Source organism: Psammomys obesus, unplaced genomic scaffold, assembly GCF_907164565.1.
Source record: "Psammomys obesus unplaced genomic scaffold, mPsaObe1.curated_primary_1811, whole genome shotgun sequence".
Taxonomy (NCBI): domain Eukaryota; kingdom Metazoa; phylum Chordata; class Mammalia; order Rodentia; family Muridae; genus Psammomys; species Psammomys obesus.
This window is the reverse complement of record NW_026585580.1, coordinates 13,597,205-13,610,265: the sequence shown is the minus strand read 5'-3', so window position 1 is coordinate 13,610,265 and position 13,061 is coordinate 13,597,205. Positions and strand designations below refer to the sequence as shown.

Here is a 13,061-nt window from a genome sequence, read left to right as displayed (position 1 = left end):
CAATGAGAAGAGATAGCCAGTACCAGGGATAAAAGACAGGGTTCTTGTACCCCCGTTTTCAAAAAAGAAAAACCCTTTGCTTTGTTGCTGTTTCTTTATGGGATACTGAAATGATTATTTCCCACAGTTAAGCTGTGACATTTGGTGAGCTCAAGCCCTACCTAAAGCATTTGTTTTATTTACTTATTTTTATTTTATCTTACGCGTATAAGTGTTTTGCCTAGTGTATGTCTATGCACCACCATCATAGCTGCTGTCTGTGGAAGGCAGAGCAGGGTGTCAGAGCCCTTGGGAATTATAGCTTTGTCAGCTACTGTGTGGGTGCTGAACACAGGGCCTCTGGCAGAGCATCTAGTGCTTTTAGCTGCTGAACCATCTCTCCAGCCCTCACCAGAAGCATGTAAATACATTAAAGAAACACACACACACACACACACACACTCACACTCACACAGTCTCAAAGGACTGTTCATGTCTGGGGATCTCACTAACTTTGTCCTTGTTCTATAGATTTTGGAGTAGAATTTTTAAAAACTATAATATTTTTTATTCTTTGAGAATTTCATGTATGTAAACTGTATTTTGAGCATAACCTCCTCCCAATCCTCTCCTCCAGAATGTCCCCTTTCTATCTTCATGTCTTTTTTTTAATAATTCACTGAATCCAGTTAGTGTTGCTCGTGCATGCATGGTTCTGGACCGTGCACTGGCCATGGGAGGGCTACCCCTGGCTACGCACACAGACGTGACTCTGGTCGGAGGCCATCAGCGACCAGCAGCTCCTCAGCTGGAGGTGGGGCATGGAGCCCTCGCCCACCCATGCTGGAATCCTGACTGTCTTGATATTGTGCAGATCTTCTGTAGTTAACCACAGCTGTGAGCTCATGAATGCAGCAGCTATGGCATTCCATGGCACTCCTTCCCTCCGTTACCTCCCTCCTGCCCCTCCTCTGCCCTGGGAGCAGGAGTTGGTTCAGATGTCGTGGTTAAGGCTCACACTCACAGTCACTCACTCTCAGCACTTTAAGCAGTTACAAGTCTCTGTATTAACCAATGTCTACTACAAAAAGAAGCTGTTTTGACCGCAGTTGAACAGCGCTAATCTGTGGGCATAAACTTAAACGTTTAGCAGTGTTTGATATGAACATCAAGCAAAACAACCATAATAAGTTCCCCCTTAGGGCCTGGGACATACCCGGCCATTGGATTCTGACCAGGATCACAGGGATTACGTCCCTCCTGTGGGGTAAGCCTTTTGAACCTAGCTTTGGGATTGCCTGGTATCTGCAGTGCTATTACAGCACCAAAGGGTATGTCTTGCCTGGCAGTCAGTATTGTAGCAAGTAGACTCCAGTGCCAGCTAAGACCATCAATGTCTTTTCTTCCCTAGTGGCCTTCATAGCACCTTCCAGCACTGAGATCTAGCCAGCAGCAAGGAAGCTTACTGGTCAGTTCCAGAATTAATTTCTCTATGTCCTGCAACCAATATGTCTGCTGTCCTTAGCAGCAGGGTCTTGTCCCTAGTTAAGGGAGGTGAACAAGAGCAGTGGCAGTAGCTTGTGTTGTTTAGGGGCTACCCTGATGGGTACTCACAGAGTGGTATCCCATGCCAGGCACAGGGATTTTTACTTAATACATTGTCCACCCATGCAGGCTACCTTTGTTCAAAGGATACAGAATTTTTAATCATGTATTTTAATTACCTTACAGAGTAGTCGGTTTCTATAAGGCCTATCATAGAGCCTTAGTTTTGTTTCTACTTTGAAATCCTTATTCCTATAGTTGTGGTAAGATTAAAAAATATAAAGGAGTCTAGGATTTTCTAAAGAGAGAATCAAATTCTAGATTGATTTTGTTCACAAATAGGATGGGTGTTTTCATGTTTTACTGTTGATGTTCACCGAACTTTCTTGAATATACATCTAACAAATTTACGTGTAAAAATTTATGTATCAATTTTAAAATAATTAAAAAAAAATTTGAGATTATAACAGAATTACATCATTCCCCCTTTCTCCTTCCACCCCTTCCTGTATACCCCACCTTCGTTTTGTTAGAATTTATCCTATCTTTTTCTTATGTTGTTAAACACACAAATGTATGTAAACACATACATGTATAAGCACACACACAACTTGCTCAGTCCATATGATGTTGCTCGTACATATGTATTTCAGGGCTGGGCGTGTGGTATTAGATACACAGTTGGTGTGCTCTTTCATGACATCTCACAATGTGGCTGCCTAAACATGGCCTGAGCAGGGGCAGCACCAGTAGACATGCTAGCGAGGAGGTGGGATGCTGAGCCCCATCTCGAGGCAGTGGTGATGGTGAAACTCTCCATCTGTTGCAGAGTCCCAGCAAGGAGCCAGTTCACCTTTCTGGCTACGGTGTGGAGTTGGCAATCAAGAGCACGGAGTACAAGGCCAAGGATGATACTCAGGTGAAAGGTGAATTTGTAAAAATAAGACCAATGCGTTCTCTTGCCTTTAAGTATGAACTAATGGGGAATTGGCTCCCATATTGAAAGAGAGTAGGGTCAGAAGTGTGATGAGCTAGTGTTTGCATCTTGGTTCTGTCACATCTGAGTGGGTAACCTTCAGCAGACGTTCTAGGTCCTAATTCTGTCCTCTATAATATATAGGCAATGATAGATTCTTTTTCAGGTATCTAGGAGAAGAAAGGAGTTAGTTTGTCAAGAATTTGGGAAGGGTATTATGGTGCATGCTTAGTACTGAGTGCTGAAGCAGGAGGATCACAGCCCAAGGCCTGCCTGCCCTTCCCCCACACAGGAAAACAAGGATAAACAGGAACAAAACAAAAAGCTCAGTTTAGTGTTTTTTGCATAAAATGATTTAATAAATAGTAACAGCTGTTGTTGATGTTTTATGTGTCACAAATAGGCATTAATGTGTGATTCCAATATGAAGATGTAAATATCCTAGGCTGAATGGATAATTTTTTATACTTGGAGCAGTTTTCTTTGGGTTCTCCCTGCCATAATACTACATAATTTTGATTTTCCTTTTCTTTTTTGAGACAGATTCTTTCTGTGTAGCGCTGGCTGTCCTGGAGTTCACTCTGTATACCAGGCTGGCCTTAACTCACTGAGATCCTCCTGCCTCTGCCTCCCAAGTGCTAGAACTAAAGGGTTGAGCCACCATACCGAGCCCTGATGAGTTTTTCTTTTTCAACCACAAGTTTTACTTCCTGCCTTTTTTCCTTTAAGAATCACTTTCATTGTGTCTTTTTTGCACTGTGTGGCATTGAATTCAGAGTGTGTCGTGTTTTGTGTAAGTAGTCAGTGCTCTACCCGTCAGCTACATCCACAGTTCTTTTCAGTGTTTTTGTTTGTTTGTTTGTTTGCGTTTGAGATGAGCTTCCATTAAGGTACGCAGGCACCCTAAGTTGTTAAGGCAAGCCTTGAAGTCTACTGCTTCAGCCTTCTGAATAGTTGGAAGTGTGGTAGGCACCATTATATTCTCTAAGCTCATTTTGAACGCATAAAAATTGATTTGAATAGTAAAACATGAAAGATGATGTATTGTTTTCTCAATGATGTTTAGGATTTTCTAACTGTAAATTCTTCAGAATTTAACTGTGAAAAAGCTTTATAAATTTAAATCTATTAATTTTGAAATTTTTAATGTAAAACTTTCTAAGGCTTAAGAGAAAGCAGATTCTATTAAAACACCGATGGTTTAAAAGCCTACACTGAAATGTTTATTGACACATTTGACATTTCTTTTTACCATTCAGACTGTGAAATTAACCTTTTATTTCTATCCAGAGCTACTAGACATGTCTTTACTGTGTCTTTACAGGGACTGAGGTAAATACCACTGTCATTGGTGAAAGTGACCCCATTGATGAAGTTCAGGGGTTTCTTTTTGGAAAATTAAGGTATGTTAGTTCATGTTGAGAGATGCCTCCTTCCGTTCTTGGTGTCTTTGTGGGTACTGTCTGATTTACGGCTCAGCTAGCGTGTTATGTGTGGTCCACTGAAGAGAAAACCCCTTGCAGTTATAGTGAAGCTACTCATTTCTAGTTCTTCCAAAGCACGTTATTCCTGGATGGCACCGTAGTTACCTGCCAACGGCTGAAGTGGATTTTCTTTTCCTCTCACTTTATTACATAATGTTACATAGCCTTGTTTTGACTGAATAACAGAATAGATCAAGTTTTTTTTTTGTTCACCTAGTTGGTGGTAGTGTGGAATTTAAGTTGAGTGACCAGGGTTGTTTTCTTTTCTTTCTTTTCTTTCTTTCTTTCTTTCTTTCTTTCTTTCTTTCTTTCTTTCTTTCTTTCTTTCTTTCTTTCTTTTCTTTCTTTCTTGATTTACTTATTTAATTTACTTTATGTAGATGAATGTTCTGTCTGCATGTGCACCAGCACACCAGAAGAGGCCATTGGATCCCAGTATAGATGGTTGTGAGCTACCATGTGGTGGCTGGGAATTGGAACTCAGGACCTCTGGAAGATCAGCCAGTGCCCTTAACCGCTGAGCCATCTCTCCAGCCCCAGGGTTGTTTTCTTATGCTAAGCAGAACCTGATAAAACAAGCAAGAGCATTATAATCGATTTTAAAAACATCAAACAGAAATATGTTCAATCAGCTCTCAGGAATTTTTTTGTTGTTACTGTTTTTGGTTTCGTTTGTTTGTTTGTTTTTCAAGACAGGGTTTCTCTGTATAGCTCTGGCTGTCCTGGATCAGCTTTGTAGACCAGACTGGTCCTGAAGTCACAGAGATCCTCCTGCTTCTGCCTCCTCCTGAGTGCTGGGATAAAGGCGTGCACCAGTACACCTAGCACATGCTGTTGATATTCTTTTAGCAGGGTCTCACTTTGTAACCCTGGTTGGTCTGGAATGCTGTGTGAAGACCAGGCTATTCTCAACCACACAGAGATCTGCCTGCCTTTGCCTCCTGGATACAGATCAAAGGCTCAGGCAGTCGCGTCTGGCAGAAGATGATTTTAATGATGGAATTTGTTTCATAATTCCAGAATTCATTCATAATTTATAGCAGAAAATTATTCTTAACTGTGGTGACTTGATGAATTTTTCAGAGCCTCAAATTCTTATGTGTGGGAATTTCAGTTAGAACACCTGTGGTATGTGGCCTTAAAAAATGACAATAAATAACATATGTTAGGCTCACTTTTCATGTACTTGATCAGTGACATTTGGCTGAGTGACCAACTCTAACCAGGTCTGCAGTTCAGGCACAATGTCTTCATTTCCAGTTGGATTACTGTGTTGGTTGGTTCACTGCTTAGGACCTTATTTATCATCATTTTTTTGGGCTCTCTTTTAATACTCTTTCTAGATGTTTTGATTACATTTATTTATTGTGTGTGTTTCCCAGATGGTGCGTGAGTCCCATGTATGCATATGGACCTGGTTCTCTGATTCCTTTATCTGAAGGAAAATTTTCAGGTTTGGGAGGGGGCAGTTACAAAGATAAAATTAGAGTTATTTGCTAAGTCTATTATGAGAGAAAACTGAAAAAACTGATTCTGTTTCTGTCAGAGAATTGTACCCCACCTTGGAAGGACAGTTGAAAGAATTCCGAAAGCATCTTGTGGAAAGCACCAATGAAATGGCGCCCTTGAAAGTCTGGCAGCTACAAGGTAGTGCAAATTCTGAGGTCATTCACAGTTTTGCCGCTGTAAAAAAAGTGTAGAACTTGGGCTGGGGATATAGCTCAGTTGTTAGAGTGCTTGTCAACATGCACAGAGCCCTGGGTTTGAGTTCCAGCACTACAAGAGCCAGGATTTGCACTGTACACCTGCAATCCCAGAACTGTGTCTGAGGCATGATTGTCATGAGTTACAGGCCAACTTGTGTGAAGGAATGAAACCATGTCTTATATAATTATATATATATACACATATAAATGTCGACACAATTTCAAAATTGAAATAAAATGACACCACTTCCCTCCTTCTCTCTCTTCCACCTTCTCCCATGTCCCTTCCTCCTTTGCAAACCCTTTCAGATTTTGGCCCTTTCACAGCATGTGTATTGGTGCATAGAAAATCTGCTGTTTTTCTCTCTTCTCTTCTCTTCTCTTCTCTTCTCTTCTCTTCTCTTCTCTTCTCTTCTCTTCTCTTCTCTTCTCTTCTCTTCTCCTCTTTTCTTAGTTGATTTTGTATCCTGCCACTTTGCTGAAATTGTTGACCATTTTTAGAAGTTTTCTCTTATGCATAATATGTCATCTGCAAATAGCAAGTTTGACCTCTTTTCCCATTGATGTCCCCACAATTTCCTACCCTTGCTTTGTTGTTCAATATAGTGATTTGGGCACTATATTAAAAAGGTGTGAGGATAAGGGACAGCCCTGTTCCCTTCTTAGTTTTAACGGGATTTGAGTTTTTCTCCGTTGAGGATAATGTTTGCTGTGGATTTGTCACAGCCTTCCCTGTGAGGTATGGTCCCCCTAGTGTTACTGTCTTTAGACTTTTATCAAGAAGGTGTGTTGGATTTGTCAGGCTTTTCTTCTGCATATATTAAGATGGATGTTTGATTTTGTTGTTGTTTGTTTATTTGTTTTGAGACCAGGTCTCCCCATGTTTTCTTAGCTGGCCTGGAACTCACTCTGTAGCCCAGGCTGGCCTCAAACTCAGAGATCTACTGCCTCTGCCTCCTGAGTGCTGGGGGTAAAAGTTGTGCCACCAAGCCTGGCTAGAATTGGTTAAATGGTTGTTTGTCTATTTATATGATTTATTACGTTTATCTACTTATATATTGCACTATCCTGTATCTTGGGGATAAAGTTAACTTTGTCTTGCTGGATAAATCTTTATGGGATTTACAGGTGTTTTACTGAGGATTTATGAATATATTTTCATCATGGAGATTAGCTTGTAGTGTTCTTTTTTGTTATATTTTTATTTTTGGTGTTGAAGTACTGGCTTAGTAGAAGTTGGACATACTTCTTCTGTTTCTTTCGTTTCTTTTTTAAATAAATTAAGAAATACTGGCTGTAGATCTTCTTTAAGAGTTGGGTATAATTCTGTGTGATTCCATCTGGGCCTTGACTCTTTTTAGTTGGAAGGCTTTTATTTATGTTTGAAATATCTTCATTTGTCACAGTCTGCGTAGGCTGCTGATCTCTTCTTGGTTTAACTTCGGTGGATATCATGGATCTAGAAATTTGCCCATTTCTTTTAGATTTTCTAACTCAATACAATTCAGGTTTTAAAGTACTCCCTTATATTGTTCTGACTTTCTGTGGTGTCTTTGCTGTCCTGCTTCGCTGTCATTTTTGGTCCTGTTAATTTTGGTTACCTCACCCTTTCTTTTGGTTGTTGGGCCCGGGTCCTCTCAGTCTTGTTTTACTTCTCAAAGAATCAGCTCTTCAGACTCCTTGCTTCTTTGTATTGTCTTCTTCACTTCTAGTGTATTAAATTCTGATCCAGCTTTTATTATTATTATTTTTTTTTGCCATCTACTGGACTCGGGTTTGTTTTGCTTTGCTTTTCTAAATTCTTGAGTTGCATAATTAAGTCCTTTATTTCTACTTTTTCTGGTTTTTTAATGTAAGCACTTAGAGCTATAAATTTGATTGACTTCAGTGTGCCCCAGAAATTTCTGCTGTCCTGTGCTTTTATTTTTATTTAGTTCTAGGAATTTTTTGATTTAGTCTTTGATCCATTCATCATACAGTAATGAGTTTTTTAATCTCCATGAGTTTGTGTACTTTGTAGAGATTTACTGGCTATAGATTTTAAGTTTTATTGCATTATGGTCAGTTGGGATACATGATATTGTTTCTGTTTTTCTGAAATTGTTAAGATTTGTTTTGCGTGCTAGGATATGGTCTGTTTTTGAGATGCTCTCATGTGCTGAAGAGTAGAATGTGCATTCTCTGGTGTTCATGTGGAATCCTTCATAATCTGTTAAATCCATTTGATGTATGACATTATTTAATTCTCATGCTTTTTTTACTGTGGGTTTTTTTTTTTTTTTTCCTGTTGGAGACAGTGTGCTATTAAAATTGCCTGCTATTCTTGGATTGATGTTAATCTTTTTTTTTAAAATTTGAGTAGCAAGTTTTTTATGAAATTTGGTACACCGCAATTTGATGCATATATGCTTAGTTATAATGTCGTTTTGGTTAACAGTTCACTTGAGTAGAATGAAAAGTCCTTCCTGTCTTCTGGTTAGTTTCTAGGTTAGTTTGAAGTGTTTGGTGGCTAGAGAGCAATGCCTGTTTGCTTCTTGATCCATTTACCTGCAGTGCCTTTCCCCATTCTTTCTCTTTGAGGTGGTGTCTCATTTTAAAGCTGAGATGAGTTTCTTGTATAAAACACAGGTGTGGATTTTTCTTTCTTTCTTTTTTCTGAGACAGGCTTTCTCTGTATAGCCTTGGTTGTCCTAGCTCGTTTTGTAGTCTAGGTTGGCCTCGGACTTGCAGAGATCTGCCCGTCTCTGTCTCCCAAGTGCTGTAGGGTGTGCCACTATGCCCAGCCTCAATTTGTTTCATTAATTGTGCCATTATTTGTTTTCTTTTTGCAGATTTTTAGATATCATTATTCATCCTTTCAGGCTGACATTGCTGCTTTTGGTATTATCTTTAGGGTTGGTTTTATAAACAGGGATTCTTTTAGCCACAGAAAGTTTTCTCCTTCAAGTATGGGGGATACTTTTGCAGGACACAGTAGTCTAGCTTGGCATCTGTAGCCTCTTAGAACTTAGTGTCCATTGCTCCATGATCTTCTGGCTTTCAAAGTTTCTACTGAGAAATCATCTGTTACTCTGGTGGCTTTCCCTTATTATGTGTCTTGTATTTTTTTCTCTTGTAGCTTTCATACTCTTTCTTGGTTCTGTATGCTCAGTGCTTTAACTATGATATGCTCTGGAAGTTGTTTTCGGTCTTGTATTTTGGTGTTCTGTGTACTTGTATCTGTATCTGTTTCTCTCCTCAGTTTGGGGAAGTTTTCTTCTGTGCTCTTGTTGAAGATCATCTGGCTTATGCCATTGACCTGGGATTCTTCTCCATCATGTATGCCTATACTTGGAAGATTTAAGTACCACAGGTTTTAAAGCCAGAATGGTTATGAGGAGGAAAGGAAATCCCCTATAAATCGATCATATTAGGTTGCAGTGATGTATACACATCTTTTTGGGATCAGATACATAATCTTATAATACCACAAATATTTAGCTGCTTTTTATGTTCCTTCATGCATACATTTTAAAAACCTAAGTGTCGATTTTCTATTTTAGATTTATACTTTTGTTTTTAATAGTGCTGAGGGGTGGATCTTGTGCCTCACATATTGTATGCACTCTTCCACTGAGATATAACCACGCTTTGCATGGCATTTTAAAATATATTTATTATCACTGTGTGTATGTAGACTAGTGTGTCATAGTGCCTGTGTCGGGGTTAGAGGACAACTTTGTAGTGTTTGGTTTCTGTACCTTAATTTGGGTTTCAACAAGTTGAATTCAACTAATGAGGCTTGCATTGTAGGAAGCAAGCACCTCTACTCACTGAGCCATCTAGTTGGTTTCCTGTATGCATTACATTTCTTAAACTGTATATCAGTAAAATGTTAAAAGTACATAGGCATAAAACATATGTGCACTTTTCTGTTCTAGAGAGTGTTCCTAATTATTCTCAAGATATTTTTCCTGAGGATTTGCTAAATAATGTTTACAAAAAATTGATTATTTAAGAATCTCATATCATGCATCCTGATCATGTTGTCCTCCCAGTCCTACCATGTCCTCCCCCTTCTCCTCCATGACCTTCTCCACAACACCCACCCACTTCCCTCACCAACCAAAGTTCATTTTGTGTTATCCATATACTCACTGGATTATGGTCAAACTTCCCTCGGTTCCCCCACCCCCACCCCAAGGGAAGGTGAGTCTTTTTCTACCTGCACACCCATCAGAAGCCACCAATTGTGGAGAGCCCAGCCACTGCTCAGGTTTGCTTCTGCTAAATGTGTTGGTGTGTGCCCTGGGATTTTGTGGATGTAGCTCACGAACACTCAGTAAAAACCCCAGGGGTCCATGATGTGAATGAGATCTGAACTAAGCTGCGGGCACCCTCTGGAGTGTTGCACGCTAAGGCATTCTTCACTATCAGGGGATTGTGGGTAGTATTGGGGCTCTTGGCCTGCTGTCATTACTTTAGATTCATATATTCTAACATCCACACTTGGCATTGTTGCAGATCTCAGTTTCCAGACTGCTGCCCGCATCTTGGCTGCTCCTGTGGAGTTAGCTTTGGTGGTGATGAAGGATATTAGCCAGAATTTTCCTACCAAAGCCAGGTAACATCCACTAAGGTCGTGATACATACCTGTCATTAACACCATTCCCTGTTAATTTCATGTTTGCATAGAACTTGATGTAACTAAAATGTAAAAATGCTTTGAATGAAACCTGTTTGTAACTGCCGTTGTGACTGGAGTCCTCTTTCTAAGAAGATGACAACACTGTTGGTTGTGTGGTGGAAGAGAGAGGGTTTAGATGTTCTTGGCACTGCCCCACGTATGCCAGATTAGCTAATCTAGAGTTTGGCCCAGACTGCCGTTTGAATCTTGATCAAGAAGGGCTCAGTGTGATGAAGAAGGGCTCCGTTTAGGTCTCAGTGGCAGAGCACTTGCCTAACTTGCACAAGACCCCAGTACTGCTGAAAAGAGGAAGAAAAGGAGGAGGAGATTATCAGGATCCTGGTTTAGAAACAGACTCAGGGAGACTGACTTGATCTTTATAGCAGAGTATTTTGAATTTTCTGATTGTTATGTTCTGTAATGTTACTTGTCCTATGAATGTAAGGCAAAATTGCCTAAACGCCAAATTCTTAGAAACTTTTGACAGATGTCTTTGTCTCCAATCACTAAGTGCACTGGTTTAAATTCTGGTCTGAGGCTTTCATAGGTAAGCTCCTTTTTTACTGTGCAGTGCCTGTGTAAGATTTCTCAGCCCATCATGCTTCTGGCAGACACACAGGCAGGCTTCAGCCTCCGCTTACTAGGACAGCAGTCTCTGTAGTGCATCCAGTGCTGGCTGTTTTTCTGTGAGCACTCAGTGTCACCTGAGAGTACAGCCACAGGGAAGAACTTGGAAGCAGCTGGACTTGTCACCTGCGGTCAGTCACTATGCAGCTTTCCTTTGCTGTGTTGTCTTATAGTAATGGAAATCTGTACATTGGTGGGGTGAAATACATTTGCCAGCTGGAGAGCTGCATGGTTTACTAAGTTCTTTTGTAATGTACTGACCATTACTGACCATATGTTTCATGTTTAAAAATAGGGAAATTAAATACCTTTATATGGCATGCTAAGCCAAGCACTGATTGATTATATTTTTATTTTTTTAGAGCAATAACAAAAACAGCTGTGAGCTCACAGCTTAGAGCGGAAGTGGAAGAAAACCAGAAGGTATTAGTAACTGGTAGAAAATACTCAGCTTTCTTTTCTGTATTGTATCTGTAAAAAAAAAAAAAAAAAAAATGAAGATACTTGAATTAAATTAGTGGTGTTTAATAAAAGTATTCCATTTAGTAATACTATTATATAGTATTTTTTAAAAGGAAAGTTAGGAGAACAGCCTCTCGATTGGGGGTTGGGGTTGGGGTCAATTGGGAGTAGTCTTTTTTTAAGCCTGTTTTCTGAGTAGTCTTTCTTTAAGCCATTTTGATTCCTGCCTGCTAAGGTTACAGGGCAGTTGCTATGCTTGCCTGCCTGGCCTTTCTGTTGCTCTGAGGATCTGGATTCCAGTCCTTGCATTGCAAGCACTTTCTTTATCCACTGAGCCACTGCCTGGCCACTGTTTTCCTTTTTTGTTAAGGGACCCATAGTACTTGGCACCCTTGCATGGCCGACATTATAGAAATAGTTGTGTGATCATCAGAATGAAGGAAGGAGGAAAGGAAAAAGATGGCGTCCCAGCAAAGCATCATCTTCATTCGCTGTAGTGGATGCTCAGAAGGGTCCAGGAGAAAATATAGACAGGACTCTAACCCAGCCTCAGCATGTCAGGATGTGCGGGTGATAAATCCCAGGAACAATGAGTGTTCTCTGTGTTTTCAGTATTTCAAAGGAACTGTAGGACTACAGCCCGGAGATTCAGCTCTCTTCATCAATGGACTTCATATTGATTTAGATACCCAGGATATATTCAGGTACGGGTAATAATCTCTCTGTCTGTCTGTCTGTCTGTAAGGTTTTATAACTGTTGTTTTGAGGTTTGTGTTTCTCCTCGATGTGGCGTGAGCTTATAATGCTCGCTGGAGGTGGCCCATGCTGTGACTGGGGCAGGCAGCAGCGTGACCCTTCGCCATCTTGTACAACAGTGCATGTGCAAGGCTTGAGTGTTTTTTTTTTTTTTTTTTAAGACAGGGTTTCTCTGTTTTAGCCCTGGTTGTCCAGGAACTTACTCTGTAGACCAGCCTGGACTCAAACTCACAGAGACCCACCTGCCTCTGCCTCCAGAGTTCTGGGATTACCACCACCATCCAGCCGGCTTGAATGTTTTTTTAAGGATGTCTCTTTGGAGCTGTAGTTTTCCTGTTAAATGTAGAAGCATTGGAAAGAGCTTTTTATTCTGAGAAGCATGAAGCAGGTGTAATCATAGTTCCTCCTCTCCTGTTTCACAAGGCATTAAAAAAACATTTATTTTTATTTTATTTTTTTAATATTCACTTTAAAAAAATATTGTTAAGTTTTTGAGGCAGGGACTTAATAGCTCAGGCTGGCCTCCCAGCTTTCTGAGGAAGGCCTTGGCTGATCCTTCTGCCTCTGCCTGCTAAAGGCTGGGATGATAGGCGTGTGACACAACATGTGGCTTTGCATACTTGTCTTTTCTTATTGTTCATAAAATGTAATGGAATTCTCGTGGAGTCCTAAATTGTCATTATGCATTTAGGGCAGCGGACAAACAGAACTCAGATTATATCCATGGAATTAATAGCAGTACAGTTATTGCTGTGATTTTATAATAGTAAAAATAAAAGAGGTTGTTAATGCTTTAGGAGAAATAGTTTTACAGTGTTATCTTTGGAATTAACAGAATTAACTTGGGAATTAACTTCACA

At 40.1% G+C, this 13,061-nt stretch overlaps 1 protein-coding gene across 2 annotated transcripts in view; it reads left to right on the top strand.

The window, feature by feature from the left end:
- The window catches only part of Uggt1 (UDP-glucose glycoprotein glucosyltransferase 1), a 109,621-nt gene that overhangs the window by 22,852 nt on the left and 73,708 nt on the right, over nucleotides 1-13,061 (top strand). For both annotated transcript variants that reach the window (XM_055606691.1, XM_055606682.1), the window contains exons 7-12: nucleotides 2,354-2,450; nucleotides 3,825-3,903; nucleotides 5,531-5,631; nucleotides 10,194-10,293; nucleotides 11,346-11,406; nucleotides 12,058-12,149. In XM_055606691.1, coding sequence (XP_055462666.1) covers nucleotides 2,354-2,450; nucleotides 3,825-3,903; nucleotides 5,531-5,631; nucleotides 10,194-10,293; nucleotides 11,346-11,406; nucleotides 12,058-12,149 — 530 coding nt within the window. The remainder of the gene's footprint in view (nucleotides 1-2,353; nucleotides 2,451-3,824; nucleotides 3,904-5,530; nucleotides 5,632-10,193; nucleotides 10,294-11,345; nucleotides 11,407-12,057; nucleotides 12,150-13,061) is intronic.